The 27,188-nt window shown below is 40.4% G+C and overlaps 3 protein-coding genes across 8 annotated transcripts in view; 1 reads left to right on the forward strand and 2 right to left on the reverse strand.

The window, feature by feature from the left end:
- Positions 1-5,715, reverse strand: part of SMAD9 (SMAD family member 9) — a 66,166-nt gene extending 60,451 nt beyond the window's left edge. Inside the window, exon 1 of one of the 3 annotated variants that reach the window (XM_073795088.1) lies at positions 5,344-5,715. The gene's annotated coding sequence lies outside the window, so the exon portion shown is untranslated. Of the gene's footprint in view, positions 1-4,254; positions 4,406-5,343 lie in introns of those variants that run through there. The other 2 variants (XM_073795089.1, XM_019936740.3) reach the window with 2 other exon arrangements.
- On the forward strand, positions 3,388-10,646 carry LOC141277100 (uncharacterized). Its single transcript, XM_073795483.1, has 5 exons — positions 3,388-3,448; positions 3,638-4,021; positions 4,285-5,028; positions 5,624-5,722; positions 10,575-10,646. Exons 1-3 carry the CDS (start codon positions 3,388-3,390, stop codon positions 4,746-4,748), a joined length of 909 nt encoding a protein of 302 aa, XP_073651584.1. The 3' UTR covers positions 4,749-5,028; positions 5,624-5,722; positions 10,575-10,646.
- Positions 10,647-12,488: 1,842 nt separating this feature from the next.
- ALG5 (ALG5 dolichyl-phosphate beta-glucosyltransferase) overlaps positions 12,489-27,188 on the reverse strand; it is a 38,543-nt gene continuing 23,843 nt past the window's right edge. For 2 of the 4 annotated variants that reach the window (XM_019936735.3, XM_019936738.3), the window contains exons 7-9: positions 26,435-26,586; positions 19,367-19,452; positions 17,054-17,261 (exon numbers count right to left, since the gene is read on the reverse strand). In XM_019936735.3, the coding sequence (XP_019792294.1) occupies positions 17,146-17,261; positions 19,367-19,452; positions 26,435-26,586 (354 nt within the window). In that variant the 3' untranslated portion in view covers positions 17,054-17,145. Of the gene's footprint in view, positions 14,737-17,053; positions 17,262-19,366; positions 19,453-23,588; positions 23,702-26,434; positions 26,587-27,188 lie in introns of those variants that run through there. The other 2 variants (XM_019936734.2, XM_019936737.3) reach the window with 2 other exon arrangements.

The raw sequence follows: 27,188 nt of genomic DNA on the forward strand, positions 1-27,188 counted from the left end.
GACTATGTTATATAGGCATGATATTTATATACAAATTATATTTTTTACATTATATTAACTCTATTCACTCTGAACCACTGAACAGAATACGATGCACCTTACCATGGGAGTTAGTATGGTTTGGTAATGTAATCAACAAGGCACAGAAGGGAGATTCAGCTCTCTGACAAGACTGATAACAAGATTCTTTATACATCCCATCTGACCAGAGCAGAAGCTCATCTCAGCAGCAGTCGGCTTTTTCTTTTGTGAGCACAGTTTGAAACATGTACACTAAAAACAGTATCAATTTTTCTGTGGCTATTGCTGGGGGAAAGGGGGTCAGCATATCGTGTTAGCAATTTTCTGTGGAATCGAATTAGAGTTTCATTGTGGTAGCCATATCACATTAAAAATCTGGTCTTTTTTTTTTTTTTTTGCTAAATGGTTTCCATTGTGTATTTAGTGAATCTGATATGGAAAATTGCTAATGCAATAAGAGTATCATATAAGCTTTCCTGACTGTAATGCTCAGCCACAATATTCAGGAGAAAGAGGCTCAGCTGGGCTGGGGTGAGGGCTTATTCTCCACAGCCTCTTAACATGTCCTCAGCTCAAGTTCAACGCTGGCTTCTTGAAAGATGGACCGTTAAGACCTATCGTTTAGGGGAAACTCCTTTGCAGGTTTTATTCCAGACGAGACCATGGGTTCAGTGAAAGATGTGTCAATTAATTAATATTTATTGACTGAGCACTAGGCAGGGCACTGTGGTGGGCAAGAAGGTAATGAAAACGATAGACAAAAACACAGTCCGTTCCTTCACAGATCTTGAAAGGATTGTCTGAGGAGAAGAAACAAATTAGTATATGAGTAATTCAATAGTAGACAAGATGGGCATGAGTGCAAAATGTCAAGAGCCACAGGTGCTCAAAGGAGGACACACCTGAGACCAGGGGCATCAGAGGAGGACACACCTGGACAGGGTCATTAAAGATGAGGAAGATGCTGATAGGTCTGTGGATTTGGTGAGAGGTCGGGAAGCAGGGGAAGGCATTCTAGGCCTTAGCATGAGGAAACGTGCAGAGGAGAGGAAAGCCAGGGTATGCAGGGAAAATCACAATTCTTTATTTTAATTGCAGCATAAAATATGGAAGGGGTGGGAAGATAAGCCTGGAAACGTGGTCTAGGGTCAGCTCAAGGCTGATGCAAAAAGAGAGTAGTGGGTGGTGTTCAGAATGGTTTGGGGTAGGTAGTGTCAGGCCGAGGTCCACTGGCAAGAAGAACATCCAACTTCCACGGGTCTGATGGCTTCTAACGCTAACAAACATCTTCAAATCTTAACTTTAGTTAGCTCACGTTTCTTAAGAGACATCATTTATCGGAATATTTATTTGAAAATGTTAGTTTATGGCCAAGGGATATTTGTTTATTTTTTGTTATGCCCCTACTCATGACATGAACATTTACTAGGTTAACAGAAAAGAAAATATTCTACGGTGCTCATACTGTTATAACTACTTACAAATTTACTGTTTGCTTTTTCTTTTTCCCCCTTTAGAATAACTTTTCAACTCACTGGCAACAGTAACCAAGGAAATATAAACCCAACAGCCTAGAATTACAACTATTTGAAGAGATTCATGCTTTCAATGTACTGCTACATTTACTGTTTTATTCTGGACTATTCCCTGTTTCTGAATTCCTCATTAAATGTTAGAAGTGATGAGCAGAAAATCTGCACTAAGCTTCATTAGAACTTTAAAATTCAAGGTAGTATGTTTTGCGAATTAAAAAAACAAACTTGTTCATTTTCATAACTTTTAGCTTGCCTTGTATCAGAGTATATTTTGTGGACAAGTATTATTTCCAACATATTAAAGCCAAACATGATGAAATTGCTGTTTTATTTATTGCAGAGGGAATGTCAGATATAAACTAGTTAGTTGTCTAAGTGCTATAGTGACCACTTATTAAACACCAACTCTCCAAATGTGGCAAAGGAAATTGAACTCTCATTAAAAAGAATTAAACTATTTGTAAAATTGAAATTGAATATTTTAATCTTTATGAAATAATTTCTTGACAGATTTTTTTTTCTCCTCCAACTGACCACATGATTAGAAAGGATAAACAAATTTACCAGTTGTTTATTACTTCCAGAATCCTTAGCAATGTTTCATTAACAACAAAAACCCCTCCTAATTCTCATTCCATGGTCTTGGGCAATCAGAGATATAGTAGTTGACGTCTGTGAATATTTTCTGATTACTCATTAACTGGGGATATATAAGAAAAGGAAAAAGATTTTAAAAGGAGAAAAGTCAAATAGCTCATGCTGACTTTATAAGATTGATGACAAAGATGTGAGAAGGGCAAAGTACTTTGAGGTTTAACCTAAGATTTGTTTATGTCTTTGATTTTTAGCAAACACTGTAGTGATAAAAATGAGTTTGCTCAGATCAAGAATACGTTGGCATTCTCTTAAACATAGCTTGAAACCACAGAGTTCAAGCAAAAAACAGCTTTGGCAAAGATAGCCAGTGAAGCATAAAAACGGGAGTTGGTTGTGTCAGAATAGATTAACAAGCTGAAGGCTGTCTGCTAAAGACAGCAGTCTTGCCATCAATGAAGGCGACCATTGCCACTAAAAGTTATTTTTCTGATATATTATTTGAAGCTTCTATCATAATATATTTTAAATGCTCCTTATTTATAAATGATTACATCATTTTCTTATCTGCAGTATCCTTCTTGGATAACCACAAACTTGAGAGCGGTCCAAAATCCTGCTCATGGTTTCCTACAAATATAGGGATACTTACTTATTGAACTGTCTATTTAGAGTTAGGAGAATGTGTTTGGATTTTATTTTTACTTCCTTTTTAAATATAGATCACTATTTCTAAAATGTAAACATCCAATGGCATTCCCTGACACCGAGAGGAATTCCAAGGCAGAAGATATGCCTGTAGGATTAACATGTCACTCACCCAGAAGGATGCCCAAATGCTTGGCTCAATTATGGCCAAGGAGGTAGCATTATTAAATGCCTTATGACTTTACAGCTATTCTCTATTATTCCTGTTCAACAACGCTTCCAAAAGATTATCCGAGAAATCTGGCAAGCCACTGAAACGGTACTTGTAAATTGGATCCATTAAAAGCAATCCACAGTGTCCTGTGGGTGTGTATCCGACTGTGAATTACTGGGCAAAGGATTTACGTGCAATTTTATTCCCAAAGTCGATTTACATCATTTGTACGTTATTTCTCACGCGTACCAGTTCCAGCCCAGAAACAAGTCAACGGAGTATTTCTAAACTATCATTTCAAATTTCCACTGTCAAGAGTGGGAGGAGGAAGGCATAGTAACGGGAAGACTTGTCAGCGATTAGCCATCCATAAAAATGTGTCCCGTCCCCCCGCCGCCGCCCCACGCTCGCTGCTCCTTCCGATCACAATGCTGGCGTCAGTAAGTCTCCTGTATCTGTTCCCCACCTCGCCCCCCTCCCCTCCGCGGAGAGTTGGCACCGCACAGCAGGCGAAGGAAAAGACAAACACCCCAGCTCCCAACACAATCCAAGCGCTAGCGCAGACACTTGAACAACATTCCTAACTTTTCTTTTTTTCTTTTTGCTCACTTCGCGTGTCTCAAAGGTAAGCAGAGTAAAAAAAACCCTACGAGATACAAGGCCTGGGAGGCCAGCGGAGTCACATATACTACCCCGCACCCCGATTTCTCCACTGTCCTCCCCCTCCGGCCACAGCAAACAGTTACTCAGCGGCAAATCGGGGTCTCCACGGCGCCTGTCCTCGGTGCTCGGCCCCTCGCGGTACCCAGCCTGGGGGCTGACGGCGAGCGTCCATCCCTGCCCCCCGCCGCGGGCCAAGCATCCTCTGACAGGTCCCAGGTGCCGGCGGCTCCCGCGGCCGCAGCCGAGAGGAAGGCGCGCGGCCGTCTCCCCGGAGCTGCCCCCTCCGGCCTCTCGCCCACCCCGACCCACCCCAAACAGGCCCCACCAAGAAATACAGGGATGGAGAGTACAAAGAGCCAAGCCACACACCAAAGAGCCTCCAAGACTTCCCTGTGGAAGAAAAACTTCGCCGCACCCGCGTCCACACACGCACACGCCCAGCGCGCGCCGGGGAGGGCAGCTCTTACCTGTTCCCCGCGGTGCCGCTCATCCCTACCCCCCACCCCCACTCAGGTCCGGCCGCGTCCCCTCCCCCGCGGTGGGTGCCCCGGCCGCCCGCTCCAAAAGCCGCGCACTCACCGCTTGGCTGAACGCGTCCAGCGCCGGCAGGGCCTGGCGGCGGCGGCGGCGGCGGCGGCGGGGACCGAGACAGCGGCTGCAGCGGCGGCGGCAACGGCGGCCCCAGTCGGCGTCAGTCAGACTGGAGCCGCGAAGCCTCATCGCCCGTATTAGTGCGCCGACCTGGAAAGCCGCCAGAAGCCCTGCTCGCAGGCCCGCCCCCGCCCGCCGCTTGCCGACCGCCGCCCGCCGCCCGCCGCCCGCCTCTCGCCGCTAGCCGCCCGCCGCCGCCGCCGAGCGCCCGGGCCGCTCCGGGAGCCCACGAGGAGGGGGAGTGCGGCGCGGCCCGCAGCCACGTGCGCGAAAACCCGCGGCGGGGGCGCCTCGTGGAGGCCCGCGCGAGGGGGCTCCCAGCCCCGGGCTGCGTCTGCGTCCTCCCGCGAGACCCTGGACTCCACTCGGTCCACGATCAAGCTCCCTCGGCGGCGAGGCTCCCGCCAGCGCGGGACAGCTAGCGTCTCTTCCCCGCTACGCTGAGACTTCCTGCCTCCACCTGGAGCCCAAGGCCGGAGGGCCGTTACCAGAACTAGAGATACGGGACCAACAAATCGGTTTGGACTCCCCCCCACGCCCCCGAGTGACTCTTTCTGACGTGTCTCTGGCCCCTGAGGGTTGCTGTTATTTGCTGTTTGTTTCTTACTTGCTTTGCAGAGGAAAGGGGATCATTACTCCCACCGACAGCGCCAGAGTAGCTGGTTTGCCCTGGCATAAGCAGAAGAAAAGCTACTCTGAGTGGTGAGTGGTGGTTAAAACAAGCCATATAATTTTGTGGGCTGTCATTTCCTTACCCGTATTTATTTGCTTAACAGCCTAGCATATATAATATATACTCTTGTCTAATCTAATAAAGGTACAACCTTATGGGCCGTGAACAACGTTAATGGACAGCCTTCCTTGCTCATGGCCTGGCTCCCCCCGTGGATAGCCTGCCTTTGGAGGTCACTGTGGACTCCTCCAACTAGCTCAGAATTTGTTTAGGAAATGCCACCAACATACTGATGGCCTCTGATTCCCCATCAGCCAGCAGCTCTTCATAGAAAAGGCACTTACTGTAGAGATGAAAGTAGAAGAAAGCCGCACGGGACAGTATTCAGCTTGCTCTTGTGTGTAGAAAAATGAGTCCTCCAGAAGGTCCTGATACCCCTGAAATGCAGAGCCGTGAATTTAACTGCTTTTTCTCCTTCTCAAAGCACTGAGGTTTCTTCCTATAGCAGATGCCATGTTTGCATTATCATAGTGTTGTCAGTTGAGCAGTGACCTTGTGTAAAACAGCATTTGTGGTAGAATTTAAATCATCTTTCTACACCTGGCCCATTTTCCTCTGCTCCAGGCTAGGTGTTAAATTGGAGATTGTTCTGGGTGTGAAACTCCAGGAAACCTTTGGACTGCTAAGAACTACAGGTTGCACTTCCTGGGCACTTTATTGCAGGTAAACTAATGAGGTCACACAATTGATAATATGTGGCTTACTTTTTATTAATGTTATTAAGAAAAGAAATGGCCCAGCCACTATCTGTTTCCTTTGCTTACGTGCATTAGACAATGCAGAGGACACAACGCAGAGCAAGAAATTATAACCTCTGCAGTACTGGCTTGTGCTTCTGCCACAGTCTTTTTAAGTTCACAGAATTCTCTGGGCTCTTGGCAGGACTTGGATTTGCAGATTCTTTGTGTGTAGTCTTCTTTTTCTGTACATTTCTCATTTACATACCATGAAATTTTGGCATCGAGAAGTTAGCCTGTCACTTATACAATGCCTATCACTTATCCCTCAAACCTAGTATAGCAGGTTAATCCTTTATACCCAGGAACAGTAAGATATGAGTTCCAAGGAGAAAATACCCACTCTGGGAAGGAAGGCTCAGAGCTGACACTCCATTTTTCAGAAGCTGAATATCCTTGGAATAGGAAATCCAGACTCTTTGCTTTAGTTTTCCCTCTTGATTTCTTGATGGGCTGCAGTTTTATTGCTTGTTAGAACTTCCACCAAAAAAGTACATAATGGGAATTATGTGAGAGCTGAGACTCAGTCACGGGTTGTGATTTGGTAGAAACACCAGTAAAATTTTGGTTTAAGACCTTAAAACCATGGCAAAACAAAGCTGAATTTTCTGAATTACAAGAACTTGGCTGAACATGGGCTCCTGCAGCCCATAAAGAGGTGGTAGGAAGGGCAGCCTCCTTACCCATGAGAAGGTTGGTTCTTTTCACTTGTCATGTGCCCAACATAGGACAAGGTTGTGAGAAAGTCTACAGTAATCCATCGATGCAAAGATCCTGCTTTGTACATCTGCTGTACCTTATGTTTGATCCAGCATTATAATGGTTCCACTCAGAGCCATTGGAGTTGCTGCCTGTACACCTCTCCCACTTCCAGTCTCCTTCCTACATTTCATCTGTAGCTCTCCACTTTTCCTGCCTCCCCCTTGAATCTTCCTTCAAGAGCCATCTTAACTCCATAACCATCATTGAACACTTTCCTGAGTACCAGGTGCCTGGACTAACCATATGGACACAGAACAGAGGCCCTCAGTAAACTCAGTCTCACTAGAGAGACCCACATGCCGATGATTGTCATACAACTTCATGTGTCGCTTAGGGCCACGGACACGGAAGGTGTCAGGGAGGTCTCCACAGAGGTGAAATTCAGCTACACCTTGAGAAATGAGTATGAATGCCTACCAGCCAGATAGCCAAAGAACCACACGGTGCGCCCGCCCACCTCGGTGGATGCAGCCCAGTGGGTGCTGGCTTTGAGTCAGAGTGCAGCCTGGATTTCATCCAGCCACCTTGGCCAGAGACTTGGATGCAGACACAACTTGCACGATCATAATGACAGCCGAGAATGCCTAGAATGTGCCGAATTCCATGAGGTTTTGAGTATGAAAACCTCAGTTTTTCTAGAGAATTGTCAAACTATTTGATTTCAGTGCTGTTCCAACATTCTTAGAGGTCAACAATGACATTTCAATAATTCAGTGAGTTTTCTTGATCCTCATTTTTAAAAAGTTTTGAGATACAGCTTTATTATTTTAATTGAATTTATGTTAATATTGGAATTCATTCAAATTGGTGCTTGGTAGCATGCTATTTAGGGACTAGGTGAGACTGACTTTCTTTTTTTAATTGTATTTATTTTTGGCTGCGTTGGGTCTTCGTTGCTGCGCTCGGGCTTTCTCTAGTTGTAGTGAGCGGGGGCTTCTCTCGTTGCGGAGCACAGGCTCAAGGTGCGCGGGCTTCAGTAGTTGTGGCGCACGGGCATAGTTGCTCCGCGGCATGTGCGATCTTCCCGGACCAGGGATGGAACCTGTGTCCCCTGCATTGGCAGGCGGATTCTTAACCACTGCGCCACCAGGGAAGTCCCTGACGTTTTTTTTTAATCATCTTAATCATTTTAAAGTGTCCAGTTCAGAAGTGTTAAGTATATTTACATTGTTATACAGCAGATGTCTACAACTTTTTCACTTTAGAAAACTGAAATTCCATAGCCATTAAAAAGTAATTCCCCCGCCTCCTTCTCCACAGCTCTTGGTAACCACTTTTCTACTTTCTGTTTCTAGGATTTTGACTCTTTTAAATTTATTTATTTACTTATTTTTGGGCTGAGTTGGGTCTTCGTTTCTGCGCGAGGGCTTTCTCTAGTTGTGGCAAGCGGGGGCCACTCCTCATCACGGTGCGTGGGCCTCTCACTATCACGGCCTCTCTTGTTGCGGAGCACAGGCTCCGGACGCGCAGGCTCAGTAGTTGTGGCTCACCGGCCCAGTTGCTCCGCGGCATGTGGGATCTTCCCAGACCAGGGCTTGAACCCGTGTCCCCTGCATCAGCAGGCAGATTCTCAACCACTGCGCCACCAGGGAAGCCCCGGATTTTGACTCTTTTAGAAACTTCATATGCATGGTATCATACTGTGCTTCTCTTTCTGGGACTGGCTTATTTCACGTTGCATAACGTCCTCTAGGTTTGTCTATGTTGTAGCATATGGCAGGATTTCCCTCTTTATTAAGGCTTCATAATTTGCCATTGTATGTATAGGCCACATTTTTTTTTTAATCCATTCATCAGTCAGTGGACCTTTGGTTTGCTTTTACCTCTTGGTTTTTGTGAATAATGCTATAGTGAACATGAGTGTGCAACTATCTTTTTGAGATCCTGCTTTGAATTCTTTTGGATATATACCCAACAGTGGGACTGATAGATCACATGGCAGTACTATTTTCAAGTTTGTAAAGAACCTCAGTATTGTTTTCCATATGGCTGCATTATTTTACATTCTCACCAGAATGTTAAGTGCACAAGGGTTCCAATTTCTCTGCATCCTCACCAACCCTTGTTACTTTCTGTTCTTTTGATAGTGTCCATCCTAATGGGTGTGAGTTGACATCTCATTGTGGTTTTGGTTTGCATTGCTCTTACTATTAGTGATGTTGAACATCTTTTCATATGCTTGTTGGCCATTTGTGTATCTTCTTTGGAGCATTTTTTATTCAAGTCCTTTGCCCATTTAAAAAATCTGATTATTTGGTTTTGTTGTTGAGTTGTAGGAGCTCCTTATATATTATGGATATTAACCCCTTATCAGATATGTGATTTGCAAGTATTTTCTCCCATTCTGTATGTTGCCTTTATACTCTGTTGATTGTTTCCTTTGATGCCCAGAAGTTTTAAAGTTTGATGTAATCCCATTTGTCTGTTTTTACATTTGTTGCCTATACTTCTGCTGTCATGTTTGATCCTCATTCTTTGATGCCTCTACTACTTTTAAGAAACCCACAAAGTTTTTTAACAAATTAAATGAATAAATGAATGAATATTGACTTCCCTGGTGGCGCAGTGGTTAAGAATCTGCCTGCGAAGGCAGGGGACACAGGTTCGAGCCCTGGTCTGGGAAGATCCCACATGCTGCGGAGCAACGAAGCCTGAGTGCCAAAACTACGGAGCCTGCACTCTAGAGCCCGCGAGCCATGACTACTGAGCCCGCGTGCCTAGATCCTGTGCTCCACGACAAGAGAAGCCACCGCAGTGAGAAGCCCACACACCACAATGAAGACAATGAAGAGTGGCCCCCTTCACCATGACTAGAGAAAGCCTGTGCGCAGCAACAAAGACCCAACACAGTCAAAAATAAATAAATAAATATAAATGAATGAATGAAACACATAAAAGGAAAAGAGAAGAAAACATTCTACTTAATTAAATGGCAGGAGTTATTCAACAATTGTTAACTCCCAATTCACATTTCCCTTGGGCTCCTTGTATTGGGCTTTTCCTTCCCCTCCTTGTCTCATTAACACCTACTTACAAATCTCAGCTCAAGTGTCACATCTTAGAGAAGCCTTCTTGGGCATCTTTGATATGGTTAGACCCTCTGATTTATTATCTTGTAGGACCATGTATTTCTCATTCATAACCAACACCATTGTTCCAAATTGACTTATATTTAATTACTTGATTACCGTCTGTCTCCTTTAATCATCTGTAATATCTAAAAGAATGGGGAGTGTGTCTGATTTTGTTCTTGTTTATTCCCAACACCTAAAAAGTGCCTGGCATATAGTAAGTGCTCATCAAATACTTGTTAAATGTATGGAGATGTATTAGGAATAGAGGAAGAGAATAGAGTAACGGATCCTGAGCTTGGATTCGTACCAGGCTTTTGGTGTGCCAAGGGCTTAGCAGTGCAGGAGAAAGCAACGCCTGCCTCTGGTCTTCTTTTTGAAAAACTAGATGTGTGTGTGTGTGTGTGTGTGTGTGTGTGTGTGTGTGTGTGTGTGTGTGTGTTCTGAAGCGGGGTGATTCATAGTCATTTTGGGGACGCGCTAGACACGTTAAAGGACCTGGAGAGTCGTATGGTCCACAAAACTTACCTTAACAGTAAGTGTAAGTTTAAGGTTTATTCTTATTTTCATGTGGGATTTAATTATTTGATGGTATATGTAACACAAACCCTAACCCAGTTATAATGACTTTTTAAAATTTTATCCACTTATTTCAATATAATTTTTGTGGGTTGTAGGGGGTACTTGACTTTGTGGTATCTGATCCCCACAGGACTGAATGGGTTCCCATTCCTTTTGAATAGCAGAAATTAGTTTTTAAGATGAAGATAAGTTTAATTTTGATATGGGAACTTTGCAATACATTCTGGGATAAAAGGCAACATCCTAAGGTATCACAGAATTATGGTTGAGCTTTACTACTAAGAATGGGTGTCTTAGTTCAGGTATCTGCAACAAGATACCATAGACTGGGTGTCTTAACCAACAGAAATTTATTTCTCACAGTTCTAGAAGCTGGAAGTCCAAGATCCCTGCCTACTAGCTGCCTGGCAGGAAGATGCAAGTTTCTCCCTGGTATTTGTTAGCGATCAATATGTTGACTTTTTGCCATTCTCTGTGGCATTATTTTATAAGGGCTTAATAAACTATACTCTTTCATCTACACATTGCTCTTTAATTTATAGATGACTTCTGAAAGAATGAATTCTAGGAGAAATTAAAGAAATATTCAGAACACTTTAAATGAGAATAAAAGAACATCTCTAAAAGCATTTTCTGTACAAATAAAATGTTTCATGTTCATACAGAATCTTAAGATTCATAAAGAGTCTTCATGATGTGCTTGTATCATATCACATATTGTTTCATGAGCCGTAGATCTGCTTTAAGGCCTCTATTGAAAATAGTTAAGCATAGAAGAAAGCCAATCCATTACTTTTTTTTTTTTAAACATCTTTATTGGAGTATACTTGCTTTACAATGGTGTGTTACAATGGTGTGTTACACCATTACAATGGTGTGTTAGTTTAATCCATTACTTTCTGCTCTCCTATTTAAGAGAGAAGTTTGGGTGGAGAAATAGTCTTTTAGAATAGTTACCTTTAGAATAAGGTAGGTTGTAAACCAATAAAAGATAATATTCTGCATTTACCAAATATAAAATATTCTCCCTGATATGAGCATATGTGTTATCTTACATTTTCACAAAATTCTTGTTTTTAAAGCTTAGGCTTGTATATTTCCTTTCATTCAGCAGCTCATGTGTTATCTCTGTATTACTGTTTTATAGATAAGAAAACTGAGATGCACGCAGCTTTCATCACTGGAAAAAAGTCTCCTGACTCACCCAAACAGTATCCTTCCACATCAGTTGCCTATTCAGAGGGAAGAATGATGTCCAAGAAACCACATTTTTAATGAAATTTAAACTTCTTTTTTTAAAAATATTTTTTAGGGCTTTTCTGGTGGCACAGTGGTTGAGAGTCCGCCTGTCGATACAGGGGACACGTGTTCGTGCCCCGGTCTGGGAAGATCCCACATGCCGCAGAGCGGCTGGGCCCGTGAACCATGGCCGCTGAGCCTGTGCGTCCGGAGCCTGTGCTCCGCAACGGGAGAGGCCACAACAGTAAGAGGCCCGTGTAACACACACACACACACACACACACACACACGAGGCCCGTGTAACACACACACACACACACACACTATATATATATATATTTTATTTTTTGACTGCGCCGCACAGCATGCAGGATCTTCTCCTACCAGGGATTGAACCCGTGCCCCCTGCAGTGGAAGCACAGAGTCTTAACCACTGGACCACCAGGGAAGTCTGAAATTTAAATTTCTAACATATATTTCCTATAAGAAATATAAATAAGGTTCTACCTAGGGGCAGGACAGGAATAAAGATGCAGACATAGAGAATGGATTTGAGGACACGGCGAGGGGGAAGGGTAAGCTGGGACGAAGTGAGAGAGTGGCATGGATATATATACATTACCAAATGTAAAATAGCTAGCTAGTGGGAAGCAGCCGCATAGCACAGGGAGATCAGCTCGGTGCTTTGTGACCACCTAGAGGGGTGGGATAGGGAGGGTGGGAGGGAGACGCAAGAGGGAGGGGATATGGGGGTATATGTATACGTATAGCTGATTCACTTTGTTATACAGCAGAAACTAACACACCACTGTAACGCAATTATACTCCAATAAAGATGTTAAAAAATTTTAAGAAAAAAGAAAAGAAATATAAATAAGGTTCTATTCTTGTTGGAAGTGTTTTTTTCTGAAATGATTATTTTTGAAAAGTGTGATAAAATTGCAGCTAAAACTCAGCTGTCATGCACTGATTAATCATCAGAAATGGTGAGTGTACAGGTATTCGAAAAATTCAAAAAACTATGAGACTTGACTAAACTGAGGATTTAAAATTTTAAAATCTCAATTTATTTCTCTTTAAATAATTGGCCTGTGGAAAGAGAAAAGTAATCATAGTTGGAAACATTAATGGGTCAAACTCTTACCCCACCTACTTTAGTATGAGAATCTGTCACCTTCTGAATAGGGCTTGCTTTTGGCAGATTCTGCTAATACTTCTTTTATCTTAAAAAAGACAGATTGGGCACTAGTTGCATACTTAGCTTATTGATTCTCCAACTGTGGGTCACAGCTCCCCAACTGCGATGTCAGAAGATTGCCTAGGGGATGCAAGGCCTGTTACCTCTGTTTTTGCCCCTTTTCCCTCCCTCATTTGTGATAAATTGTCTTATATATTCCACTACATATATTTAGAACCACATCAGACTGCTTTAGTATTTGCTTCCACCATCAAACATAATATAAAACTCTTGAAGATAAAGTCTTTTGTATTTGTCAATATTCTGCTTACCATGTATTTTCTTCCTTCCTAACGTTCCAAGTTTCCTTTTGATGTTTTCTTTCTGTTTAGAGAATTTTGTTTAGCCATCGTTTTAGGGTAGGTCTGTGGGTGTCCAGTTCTCTAAACTTTCCTTCATCTGAGGTTGTCTTTATTTCCCCTTCATACTTGAAGATTTGTTTTTTGCTGAGTATGAGATTCTGTGTTGACAGTTTCTTACTTTTAGTATTTAAAAAATATTGTGCCACATCCTTCTGACTGGCATAGTTTCTGATGGTAAATTCAGTCATTCTGATTGTTTCCCCACTATAGGTAAGGTGTCAGTTTTTTTTTTTTTTTTTTTTTTGTGGCTTTCAAGATTTTTTCTGTCTTTAGTTTTCAGAAGTTTAATTGTGACGTGTCTTGGTATGGGTTTCTTTGGGTTTATCCTATACGGAATCTGATTCTGTAGATTTATGCCTCTTGCCAAGTTTGAGGAGTTTTCAGCCAGTATTTCTTCAAGGATGTTTTCCACCCTTCCAGGGACTCTGATGATACTGTTAGATCTTTTTATAGTTTCACTGAGCCTTTTTTTTTTTTTTCCTTCTGTTTTTTTCTCTCTTGATCAGATTAATTTCTATTGTGCTATCTTTGAGTTTACTGATTCTTTCCTTTGCCACCCCCATTCTGCTGTTGAGCTTATCCACCAAGCTTTTTATTTAGTGATTGTATTTTTCAGTTCTAAAATTTCCATTTGGGGGACTTCCCTGGTAGTCCAATGGTTAAGACTCCATGCTTCCACTGCTGGGGGGCACAGGCTCTATCCCTGGTCGGGGAACTAACATCCTACATGCTGCATGGCGTGGCCAAAATAAAAAAATTAAAGATAATAATAAATAAATACAATTTCCATTTGGTTCTTCTTGATATTGTCCTTTGCTGAGACTTTCTGTTTCTTTGCTGAGGCTTTCTACTTTTTTCATTAATTTCAAGCATGTTTGTAATTCCGTGGAAGCATTTTTGTCATGGCTGCTTTAAAATCCTTGTCAGATAATCCTAACATCTCTGGGATCTCAGTGTTGGCATCTCGATTGTCTTTTTTCATTCAAGTTGAGGTTTTTCTGGTTCTTGCTTTAACAAGTGATTTTCTTGTGAAACCTGGACATTTTTTTTATTATGTTCTGAGACTCTGGATCTTATTCACAACTCTTGTTTTAGCTGACACTCCTCTGGTTGAGAAATGGGAGCACCGTCTTGTTATATTGCCAGGGGAGGTGTAAGTACAGGTTCTCCCCTTGGCCCCCACTGACACCCAAATGAAGGGGGACTATTTATTTATTATACTTGGGCAGGGGTAGGAGTTCTGGCTCACTACATGGTCTTCATTGTCACCGCAGTGGGGTGGCCTCATCACTTCGAGGCCACCAGAGGAAGTGCCTCCTCTGACTCCATCCCTGGGAGGGGGTGGAGCTGCTGTTACTGGAGAGGGGAGTGCAAGGCCAGCTTCCCCTGGTGCGGACTCAGGATTGGCTTTGGGGGAGGAAAGTCCTGCTCCCTGCTGGGTGTCTCTGACATCGCCTGGGTGAGGATGTCCAGGTACCTGATTCCAGCCTTGTGAGGGTGTGCATCTTGGCTCCCCACTCAGCCTGGGCTCTTGTCAGCAGGTGTGAGGTCACCATTCTTTCCTGTAGTGTTTGGTTGTAGAAGGGCAGTAGTTGTCTAGAGGATCAAATCTGGGAAGGTATTGCTTTTTGTGACCATCAAAATACTAATGAGTTTTACTTCAAAATCAGTGAATTCCAAATGAGTCCTATATTGGATGGACATAATAAAATCATTAGTTTGTAGATTTGGTGCCTTTGAGTTTGCACAAAAACAAAGCAACTCATAAGACTGCTTCAGGAGATTTAGCTGTTGATAAAATGGATAACCTCATTCATGTAATGTTTTTCTTGGACAGATGAATTATAATGCTGGCATTATCTAACCATTTGGGAAACCTTTATTGAACAATCACAATTTAGGAGGCTATGGAGACACAAATAAAAGGCAAGGTTTCTGCTCTTGAGGAAATTATAACAATAAAAAAAAGTGGAAAACAGAACTGGAGAATCAACTGTGAATCGTGGAAATACACAACTACATAGAGACATAGAATTACAGATGTCAAGAAACATGTCCTCATCCAGACATAATCTTGAGTCAAATAAACTCCACGTGTACATATTCTATAAGAACAAGTCAGAAGGTAGAAAGTACTGTAAATGGTCATGTTGTCTGATTGTGATGCGATTTTGTACCCTCAGTTTTAATCATGGCCCATGATCCTATTTCCTGCTTTTATTTCAGTAGAAGCATGACACTGGCTACTTGTGTGATCTTGGGCAAATCGCTTGTCTAACACTATTTCTTCGTTTCTGAAATGTGGGTAATCATACCCGTATGATAGAGTTGTTTGATCGGATTAAGCTAAGTAATGCACATGAAATTCTTATCACAGTTCCTTGCACATGGTAAAATGATAGTAGCTGATACTTTTGCTTTTGCTGTGGCTGCTTGCCTCTTTTTGTTAGCAGGCTCTATAATGTCAACAAGTTAAACTACGTTTTCTCTTACAGAGTGCCCCCGAGTCTGTACTACGCTGTTAGCTTAGGTGAACCTGTGCCTAGGAAGATAAACTGGCATCAAGGATATCAGAAACCTTTCTTAATAGGGCTCATGAGTGAACTACATAAAAAAATATTGACCCTTTTTCTGAAAATTCCTCTCATGCTTCAAACATACACTTTTATCACTAGCTTACAAAGAACAATAAATTATTTTATTGTCTTATTATAGTTTCATTAAGGATCTTATTTTTGGCTCAAGGCTTGTAACTTTAAATTCTTGTTAATGCTCACTGTCATTTTACTATTTGTTTTCTCTCATTTCTACTTGCATAAGCCTTGTTTTGTTCTGTTCATTTAAGTGACTTAAAGGCTCTCAAAACCTGGTAGTGAATGAAGTTTGTTTATTTACTTGATCGATATTGAGTGTTTACGCTAAGCACTGTACTGGGAATACTAATTTGAGTAAGAAATGGTTTCTGTTTTCAAGGCGCTTGTTTAGTGCAGATGTGACAGCGTCACTGTTGTTTAAACTACTGGAGAGGAGTCATCTTTAGCTTATTTACTTTTCCACGTAAGTCTTGTCTTTAAAATGTTGTATTTCACGTGCTTCTGAAACTTTCTACTTACATGTCCCCAGTTATCATACTGTCAGAAACTGAAGTAGCATACTCATTCAAGAGTGTAAGCCCTGGATCCGGACTATGTGGGCTAGGGTCACAACTCTACTGTTTCCTACCTCTGTGACCTTGGGCAAGTGACTGCTTTATGCCTTGAGTTCCCTCTCCTATTGTAAAAGTTAGGTGAGTCATTATATACTAAGTGCTTAGAACGGTGGTGGGCAGACAGTCAACGCTCAGTAAATGTTAGGTATTATTATTTTCTCTAAAACATCAGAAACAATCTAATTCTTATTTTTAGGAGTTCATTGTTTTATAATTGCTATTTTTTAGTCTTTAGTTTCTCAAAAACACAGGCTTCTGATGTTATTAAATACATTTATTAATACCGCAAAACTTTCTCTTTTTAATAAAGAATTTCCAATTTTTATTAACATGAACTCAAGAGGTTAGGGTTGCCAGGAAGTAAGAAAAATTTGGAAGGAGATAAATAAGACTGTATGAGAAAGTGGATACCTTTGTGAGCAAGCCTATATTCTTTCTTTAACATAATTTCCTAGACTTTTACAGAATGAAAAAGTTTTATGGGTTTAATATTGATAAATTTATATATATTTAAACATTTATTTTTAAATCCCTGAACACCTATATGATTGTGGTTTATATTTAAGTTCATGAGAATAAGGCACTTTAGAGTAAGAATAATCGCTTCTGTCTTCTGTTTAAAAATTGTATTTCTCAGAATCATAATGATAATTAATCTAAACGAATAAAATTGCTAAAGCAAAAGAAAATCTGACTTTTGTTACAAACACCTTAAAAATTTTTGTGTCCAAAAGAGGTATAAAGATTTGTACTGCTGGAGTAAATTCTTTAAAATTATCAAAAGGCATACAATGGAACAGTTTTATTCCAGCTTTATTTAAAATTTTAATTTCAAGTGAAATAATGTGATACTGATGGATAAGAATACAACCAAAGATGGCAAATCACCTAATTCACTTTCCTGGTTTGTTCAAGCCTCCAGGCACCAGTCAAATATCGAAGTCGTATAAGAAGTAGGTCCTTGCCCATCTGTAGCCAGCTCCAAAATGGAACTAATTTAGAACCTGCAATTTAAAAATAATTAAAAATAAATATATTTTCAGGAAACATAACAGTTTAAAATTGTATTTTAGAAGTCACGACCTTTGTGAGCTTCTAGTCACCTTAATTTAACTTACATTATTTATATTATATATGTATGTCTGTTAAACAATTCCTTTGTACATTTAAAAATGATTTTCGGGGGCAAATCGTCATGTTTTACACACTGCTTTTCAATCTCATGTACTACAGAGAATCAGATACACCTCTATACATAATACAAGTACAGATTAATAATCTGAGATAAGAAATCCAAGACAAAAACCCAACATTTATTCTAATTCTACCAAAGGCTCTCAATCAGATAAAATAAATACACCTTAGCTATAGGCCATCTTCTTGTCCAGTGGTTGTCAAATGACAACATGCCAAGTGCAGTTGACTGCATGAGATCTGCCTCCTTGAGCATGTCTTAAAAGCTTATATTCCTTGATTTTACCCCTTGGAATTGTTTTTTTGGTAAGTCAGAAGCAGACCTGCCCTGCCCTCCAATCTCAGGTAACTGGCATGCTGGATGGTAGAGTGAAGTGGTAAAGACCACAGGACGATCACTGACAATTTCCAGATTGAAGCCCAAATGCTCTAGCTTCTGTCTCTGTTCCTTTCTTCCCACCTCTCCCCACCACCACAAGCTTTACTGAGGTGTAATTGGAAAATAAAATTGAAATGTATTTAAAGTGTACAACATGATGATTTGATAGCTGTATACACTGTGAAATGATTACCACAATGAAGTTAACACATCCACTGTAATTAATTTAAATCATGGATAAGAGATTTAAATATCTTCAAAGCCAAAGTGAGTGGTTTCTCTAAAAACAACAAAAACAAAACACCTGGAAGTGAAATAAAACTTGGGAGGATCTAAACCGTGAGAATTTCAGGTGGCCCTGCTCTAGTGGGGAGGCACCGATCGTATATGGCTGAGGGTTTGGGGATGATTAACAGAAAAACTGCTAAGTGCTGGTTATCGAGATTCAACACTCAACTCTCTGAGAAATGCAAGTGAGCAACTGATATAAAATGAAACATACTTTTACTTTTCCCCACTTCAGCTTCCCATAGAGTCTGTGCTGGGCACAGATCAACACAGACACATCCACCAAGCTGATCCTAACGAGCCTGAGGCATCCTTTCACCTGCTTCCATCCCCTTTGGTCTAGGCTGCTACTGTGGAGATTAGTCACACTGCTGTAAACTCAATATGATTCAGCAAGACTCCAAGAGGTCTACAGAGCTTGTATGATTTCCAGACGGGTTCCTACCCTTTTTCTGTCCCTAAACATGTGAAGTTGCTTACTTCAACAGTGACTTTTCAAGAGGAGGCCATGCTTACCTGGGGGAGAGGTGACTTTGGAAAAGTCTCCAGTTAACTGTTCCTACACTGTGAATTAATTTAGGATCATTCTAAGGTAAGCAAAGGAGAACAATAGAATATATTTTAAATTCTAAACAGTGAGCGCTGTCTAAGCTTTTCTGAATAGAAATTATTCGGAAGTATGATAGATTTCACATTTTAAATCTTAGAAATCTTTACATTTTTGGATGTATGTACAGATGCCAGTTAAAAATCGGCTGTGAATGGATTATGGACATTTGGAGTAAAAACAACTAATTCCTCATTTAGCTTTGCACAGTGGTTTGTAGGTACTCAAAACTCACTGAGTAATGAAATAATACTAAAAAAAATTGGTATTACAAACAATAAAGTTTATCTGAAGACTATTCACCTTGCTTCTAGCCTGAAATCACCATGATCCTGTCTACTGTACAAGTTTTTATTGAATTGCTTAGGCAAGCCAGTAGGCCTAATGAAGACCCTAAGAAGAGACTTCTTCTTAGGAGAAGAAGGCATTTACAGAATGAATTATGGGCTTACAGAAGGCAGTAAGCCAGCTGGAGGAGGGTGGCAAGGATTAGCAGGCAGTATTTACTGTCTATGAAACTGCCTCTGAGTTAGGACAGCTGAGCTGGGGTGACAGTAAAGCCAGCTGACTTCACTGGACAACTGTATGGTCTGACGTCTTCCCCCACTTAAGATCAGCTGTAATGTAAACAATATACTCACCTTCAATTTCAGTCCAGTTGACAGCAATTTCTGCTATTGGGATCTTAAAGAACTGTGCTATGTAAAGCAGTTCTACATCAAATGCCCTGAAATAGAAAATACATTGCTGTTTATTTTTAAAAAGACAGAGTGTAATTAAATCTCTACCTTGGCATATTTTAAAGAAGCTTACACAGCAGATATAAAAGCTTATATTGTAAAAGTGAAGGCCAGATAAACATAAGGTCAAATAAAAGCAAAGTAGTTCAGGAGCTTCAAGGCAAATAATACAACATCGCGTGTCACTGCATAACATATAAATGAGAAATACGGCGTCTCTGTCACAACTCAGAAACTCTCAGAGGTAAAAACGGCCTCCTGGGCTCCAAGAGAAAATTTAATCCTGGAAATGTTCAAGATTGATGGTTTTCAAATCCCAACCTTAACTAGCTCAAGAGACAGAACTGATGGCATTTTCAACAGATTCAGAGAGCTGGTAAAACAGAACCTTGAGGAGCCCTAGGAGAGCATGTTCTCAGTCACTTCAGAGCTGCTTGATTCCATTCTTCTACCGCCAAAGAATCAAGGGTTCTTTTCTAAGTACGGGGTCCCTGTGGCCTGCCTTCCCTCTTCCCCTCCCCAATGCCATCCTGGCCAATACAGTACTGGTAGCTGGTGGAACTGAAAAGCCAGTTTAGGCTGGCCTGAAAGGCCTCGTGGGTATAACTACATATATACATAGGAATTAGATACGTTGTCTCATTTTAACATACACTTAAAATCATCTCTAGCTTGTATTCCCAGCTCAGCCTTCCTTCTACCTAGGAAAGACTCTTTCTTAAAAAGCTCCTCTTCAATCAGCCCTTTGGTTTTGGTCGAATCTGCTTTCCTTAACATTTTTGAATCCTGACTTAGAAGTTTTCCTGGATTTTTACAAAATTCTCTCAACCAGTTGCTTCCTTTCACTGGCATTAAACTCAAAAAGAGAAGCACCACTGCCTGTGCTGCATTTCATGCTTTTACTTGTCTCAAAAAGCACTGAAGTCTTTCACTGTTTTGCTTTCATTCTTGAGACATGAAATGCCCCACTTTCTAGACTGCATGGAACACACTTCAGACTTCCCAGGCTTGGTTTTAAGATGTGAGCACAAACAAGAAAACGCCTAAAATCCACTTCTATCTGATTTCCCTGATTCCAGACAATCTGAATTTGGGGGTTCTGTTTTCTTGGCTACAATACCACCAACCATCCATTATGCAACTAGTTTAAATCCCAAGTGTTTGGATAATTCAATATGAAAACTATTTTTTTTTAAAACACTTAATGCTTTTCCTTATCCTAATAAAATATTTACCTAAGATGATAAATAAAACCACCTACAAATGTGTTCTTTGTGTTTCTAAAAGAACTAAGTAAAACTTCCGTTAAGTAGAATTGTGACACTCATGAAAGAAGGAAATAATTTGAATATTAACCCTTAAAACTTTCCTTTAACATAAAACCAAAAAGTTACCTAATGGGCTGCTGAGTAATGCTAATTAATAATCAGATCAAGATTATTAAGTATTTCTCCAAAGATATCATGTAGAATTAGTGACTTATCAAAGACACAAAACAACATAAAAATGATGAATGAAAAGGAGTGGGGTAAAAAAACCACCGATAAACTAAAATACAAATTAATTCTTTTTATATTAAAAAAACTGAAAGGGCTATTCATCTTATAAACTATTATTTTTATTATACACTTCTCCCCTTAAACATTTTAGAAGACATGAGATGTTTATTTAAAAAAAACACCCCAAAAAAAAAAAAAAAAAACACCCCAAAACAACAAAAAACAAAACAAACTGCAGTTCATATCACCATATTACAAATAAGAGACCAATCTGTTACCAAAGGAAACATTATAATTAAAATACCAAGTACTTCTGGATGGAACCTTATGCCAATAAAGAGAAGCAGCATAAGGGTTATTCTCCAACTGAGATGACTTCTTGAGTTTTGGTAAATGTGGGGAGGGCAGAATCACCACGTTTTCTTTTGTTATTCAGTTCCTGATACAGCTGTTACCTCAGGAACAGATGTATTTCTGAAGAACAAAGAGTGCGTTGAGACTCTGCTAAACATGGCACACACACACACCCTACTGCTCCCTCCTGAAATCCCACTAAAATTAAAACGACAATGATGGGATAACCATACGAGAACAAAGAGAAGATGAGAGTAACAACAAAAAAAATGTGAACGTTGGAAAGTAGCTAGACAAGTGGTAACTAGAAAGTAGACAACGGCAGAGGGAGAAGCCCAGAGCAGGTTAATGGGCACCACAGAGCCCCCGAGGCTCAGGCATCAAGGGCCCAAGTGACCTCTGTAAGTGGAGGTGCAGGTGGGCTGCAAACCGGAGGGCTCACTGAAAATCTGTATGAGATTCTCCTTTCTTCCAGCCGGTTCTGTGAATGCTGGCAGCCAGGATCATATTTCTTAGGCAGCAAATTGAAGGATCCCACTTTAGTGAAAATGACCAGCCCCAAACATAGTGACAGCTGGGAGTTACCCACACAAAATGGCCCCACTAGTTTAATTTGTAGTGAAATCTATCAGTCAGAGTTTGTGGACCACGCACCCAGCTGCTGATGAGCTAAAATTTTTAGCACCGTACTAAAGATATCTAAGGATAAACGTTAATGATAAAAACAAACATAAAGAAAAAAACTGGAGCAACAGAAACAATGCAAGGAAAGAAGAAAATAAAGTGTTAGTGGAAGCTACTGTAGTCATGAAACAAGAACAGATTTTTAAAAATGAATACTAGAATATAAGAATTGCAGGAAATTGAGGTTTTGATAGCAGAAATAAAAATTTAAAAGGAGGGTTAGATGATAAAATTGAGGAAATCTCAAAAGAAGAAAAATAGGAAGAGGGAGAGAAAATAAAACGAAAGGATCAATAGGGAAGCTCTATATCTGTTTTATAAGACAGAAGAGAGAAAAGACAGAGGAGATCATCGAAGAAATGAATAAAGGACATTTCTCAGAACTAAAGGACATGGGTTTCCAGACTTAGAGGGCCTCCTGAGTACTCAACAAAATGCATGAAAAAGAGCCATGTTAAGTCGCTGAATCATGACATTTCAAAACACTGAATAAAAGGCTTCCAAAGTGGGGTGGAAAAAACATGCCATACACAAGGAATCAAGATTAGATTATTGACAGAATTTGACTTTTCCACAGAAACACTGATGCCAAAGACAACAGAGCAATGCTTTCCAAATCCAGAGGAAAAAGGATTTCCAACCTATAACTCTTTCTCCAGCTAACTGGTAAACAAGTGTGAGGGTAGAATCAAGGCACGTCTCTACATGTGGGGTCTCGCAGTGTCTTTCTCATATTTTTTAGGAGGTGTAAGAGAGGTGTGCTATACTAAATTAGGATGGAAACCAAGGAAAACAAGATCTAGGACAGGAGCTGCAGCAGGCCAGGACACAACTAGAAAGAAAGATCCAATGAGAAAGGCTTTCCATCTCCAAGAAAAAGATGGAATTGAGGCATAATCTGATGTGTCTGGGAACTTATGCTTCTGTCAGAGAGTGAGGACAAGTGTTAGATCCATGGTCAAGTAATGCCAGCAAAAAACTCCAGTTATTACCTTTAGAAAAACAAAAAGTACTACAACTATGTGGGTCGTATAATCCCACTGCATGCTACGGCTCAAATTTGAATTCTCTTTACCCACCTATAACGATCAATGCTGAGCTAAGCAAACATTATTTGAAAACTGTATTAGGAGCATATCTGTGGAGGGTGTACAGGAGTTTAAGAGAACGAAATACTTGTCCATTGATTTCCTATTGTGGAAATTAATATCTAAAACTGAAAAACTGAGACGTAGCTATGCAGACCCATTGTTTTCAATGTGAAAGCAAACACAACAAACAAGCAGTAAAGAGATGAAAGTGACTAGAGTGAGGGAGCAGGAATGGGGAATGGACGGAGATGGGGCAAAGGACAACTGTTTTCTTGTTATAAGCCTGATGGAATGACTTTAAATTATAAACATGAATAACATTGATTAAAAATTTAAAAAAATTCACTAGAAGTACATTTCAAAGAATCCATTTAAAAAATTATTCATAAATTGGGTCAAATTATACCTTAACATTAAATGGAAAGAATTTAGGTGAGGTAGAGTTCAGAGGATGGAGATTTTATATACATATTTATATTTAACATTTAACGTTACCCATACTCAAGTAATTCGGAATCAAAGAGATGCCTGTAGTCTTTTAACTTCAGCAGTACAGCGTATACCTTGAAGTGTTGTAATACCTAGAAACTCTACTTGACTTGGATTCCCTGAAAGTTACGAGAAAAATTTCAGTGAATCTTTAGAACAAGTCCTCTTAAAAAAACCGTCTAAGGAGACACATATGGAAATGAGTGGATGCACAATTTGGTTTCTAAAACTTATGCTGCATAAGAAAAAACAAATCTGCTCTTTAGTCTTTCTTGACTGAAGTGAAGGAACAGAGATGTTTAAATGAAGATATGAAACAACTGTGGTGAAGGGTATACTGCTAATCAGGTTGATACATGTGTATTTGGTGTTCTCCTTTATGGGCACAACATAAACATAACTGGACCCTAAAGAGAGATGTGAGAGGCTAAAATTTTAAGTCAGGTCAATATTATGCCAATCAAATTGCAAATAAATAATTAAAAAGGCATGCACATGAACATAAAATTTAAAGAAGAAAAAAATAAAAACATGTTTTTTAACTTAAAAATCCCATAAAACCTTGGAACAGTGCTGGTCAATACACTAGCCACATGTAGCTGGCTACTGGGCAACTGAAATGTGGCTAGTCTGAATTGAGATGTACTGTACTCTGAAGACATAGTACAAAGAAAAGCATGTAAAATAGCTCAGTATTTTTTTCATACTGAGTGCATGCTGAAATGACTACATTTATATTGTGTTCAATATAGCATTAAAATAAATGTCACCTTTCTTTTTACTTTTTAATGTGGCTACTAGAAAATGTAAAATTACATATATGGCTTGCATTTGTGTCTCATATTATATTTCTGTTGGACAATGCTGCCTTACAACAATCCTGACTTATAACAGTCCTGACAAGGAAACTTCATAATTTTTAAGTCATCAACCCTAACCCTAATGTTCTGCATTTTTAAATCCTTCCTTTTGAACTACAAAGAACCTAGCTCTTTGACCATAGATGGAGACATAACAACTGACTGAAAAACATCTAATGCAGAGGGAGGGCTTTATTTCTAGAGCGGCTTCTTAATAAATAAGATCCTCTGATTTTGGAGTCCATTAACTATCAATACATTTTATTCTTTAACATAATAGAAACATGCATCTAAATTTTAAAACCAAATACACATTACTTAAAAAATTTTAATCTAGGAAAGAAAGATTCAAAAACATGTTTGATAATTTTAATTCTGAAACTACAGTTTCTTTAAAGTTATTTGGGAAGATTATATGACATCTCTTTCTACGGAGATAACAGATCTTTGCAAATAGACACATGAAAGTTATAGAGACTATAAAAATGAACATCTACTGGAATAATTACGCAGACTCCCACCATGAACAGAATTCACACAGAACCCAGTACTAACAGTAAGTATTCTTTCAACAGTATTTACTGAGTACCTATGATGTGCCAGGCACTCTCTTTGCTATACAATAAGCAAAATCAGATGGGATTCTTGCTCTTGTAGAGCTTACGTTTTAATAGAGAAAAAGAAACATTACACAAATAAAACACTACAGATGTGACAGGTGCTACGAGAATGGCTTATGGCACTGCAGCAGCATACAATCAGGGGCATCTGATCTGGTACAGAGAGTGAGGGCAGGTTGTTCTAACGAAGATCGGAAGGATAAGGAGAACTTGACGGAGGGGCAGTGGGTAGTGAGAAGAAGAATCCGCACATGGAGACTCAGGTGGGCCAGGCCGTAATATCAATACTGATACTGCCTATTGGTATCCCTCTCAAGGCCTTGGAAGGCACCGAAAGGCAATGGAAAGCAGAAGAGGTGCATCTGATTGATCACTTCTAATTTCTGAAGGGTCCCCTTGGACTGCAGCATAGGAACTGATGATGTCTTGGATTGTGGTGAAGATGAAGAGAAATGAAGGGACATAAAAGCTCAAAACAACAGGCCTCGGTCATGGGCTGGATATACGGAGGGGCTGTGGGGAAGGCTGTAATGACGCCAAGGTTTCAGGCTTCTATGTGACTGTTATTCCCTAAACAGGCTGGGAGCCGAGGCGAGGTCTGGGACAAAGAGAGGCCGAATGCTGCTGACAGGTTCATTGAGACGGTAAGTCGTCATCTTAAACATGACCACTGGATTTAATCATAGGAGGGTAACTAGATGTTTAGATGGGAGGATGGGTGAGGAGTGAGTGGGAAGCGAAAAGATGGGGACACTGAATATGGACCACTTTTCCAAGAAAAGGTTCGCTGTGAAAGGAAAGAGGGCTAGAGTTGAAGGGGTGCTGGGGGCAGGGGTCAATGGAGAGGGTGTTTTTCTAATGGCAAGAGAAATTTAAACTTGAAAAAACTGATGGGAAAGATGTGGTTGAGAGAAAAGGCTAAATACACAGGAGAGAAAATAAGTGAACAGGATTGGGTTGTTAGAAGGTGGAAGGGGATGCAGAGGTCCAAGGATTGGTCTTAGGCAGGAGAGGGAACTTACTCCTGCAAAAGAAAGGAAAGGAGAGAAAGTGGGTACCCTCTTCTGCTTTGATATGTCTGAGCTTTTTCTTTTTTCTTTGAAGGAAAAAAAGGAAGCTTAAGGAAACAGGATGTTTTCAGGCCTCTCAATTTATACTGTCTACAATTAAAGTAAATATATAACTTTATACCCTATGTTTGGTTTGAGGTAAATAAGAACCAAACTAGTAAGGGTACAGATTAAGTTTACATATATAAGTGTCAATTTTGTTTAAACCTGGATGTTCGTTATGGGACTACAGGGCTGCTGCCCATTACCTGGAGAAAACTGCTGTATAAGATACACCAGACACATTCCGGTTAGGAACCTACCATCGTTCAATGTGGAGAGATGAAAACGTCCGTGACGCTGCTTCTCGAGTTAATAATTTGAACCCACACTGTGTATCCCTGATTCCTTTGACACAAAGGAACCACACCAGAAAGTGGAACCCATACATGAGAAGAGTACGGAAGTAAGAACGCTGAAACAAAGACAAAATATAAATGACTTTTCTATTTATCTATAAAGGAGACATTGAAAACACCTGGCTGTAGACAACTGCAACTTAATACTTAATTGACTGGGTAGATCTCACACATGAACGCCATTGTTCCATTAGCTGCACAGGCAAAGTCTATTCTAGAAACTGTGAGGACGCCTAATGCTTGGAGCTGGACAGAGGCTAGAAAAGTAGTTACTCACTTCCTGGAGGTGGAGTCAGACAAGAAGAATCACAATGCCTGTGAGAGTCAGGGCTTCAATGTGCCAGAAATGTTCCACAGCAGTTGGAGGGCTGCTCTGAGCCAGGAGAACATCTCATTCACCTTGTATTTTGTGCCCCAAACACATTTCAGTTTCAAAAAAAGGTGAGTTACCACAATATCTTGGAAAAATGAAACACTAAGATTTCAACCTGAAGTATGATACCTAGCTAATGAGAATGCGATAGAAGAGGTACAGCAGAGTGTCACAGACTAGAAAGGAGTTTGAAACAAAAACCCAGTGTCTCTAACTATGACAGATATTTCTGATTAAATATATTTTAACAGGAACGTTCTTTAATACTTTGGATATTAAACTTAA

Source organism: Tursiops truncatus, chromosome 18 (assembly GCF_011762595.2).
Source record: "Tursiops truncatus isolate mTurTru1 chromosome 18, mTurTru1.mat.Y, whole genome shotgun sequence".
In the NCBI taxonomy this organism is placed as follows: Eukaryota; Metazoa; Chordata; class Mammalia; order Artiodactyla; family Delphinidae; genus Tursiops; species Tursiops truncatus.

Excerpts from the sequence above, each read along its gene's own strand:
- LOC141277100 (XM_073795483.1), top strand. The coding sequence starts at position 3,388 with ATGTGTCCCGTCCCCCCGCCGCCGCCCCACGCTCGCTGCTCCTTCCGA. Across the intron at positions 3,449-3,637 it reads CTTCCGATCACAATGCTGGC|GTAAGCAGAGTAAAAAAAAC; the intron begins GTCAGTAAGTCT and ends CGTGTCTCAAAG. Across the intron at positions 4,022-4,284 it reads AAGAAATACAGGGATGGAGA|GGCCTGGCGGCGGCGGCGGC; the intron begins GTACAAAGAGCC and ends CAGCGCCGGCAG.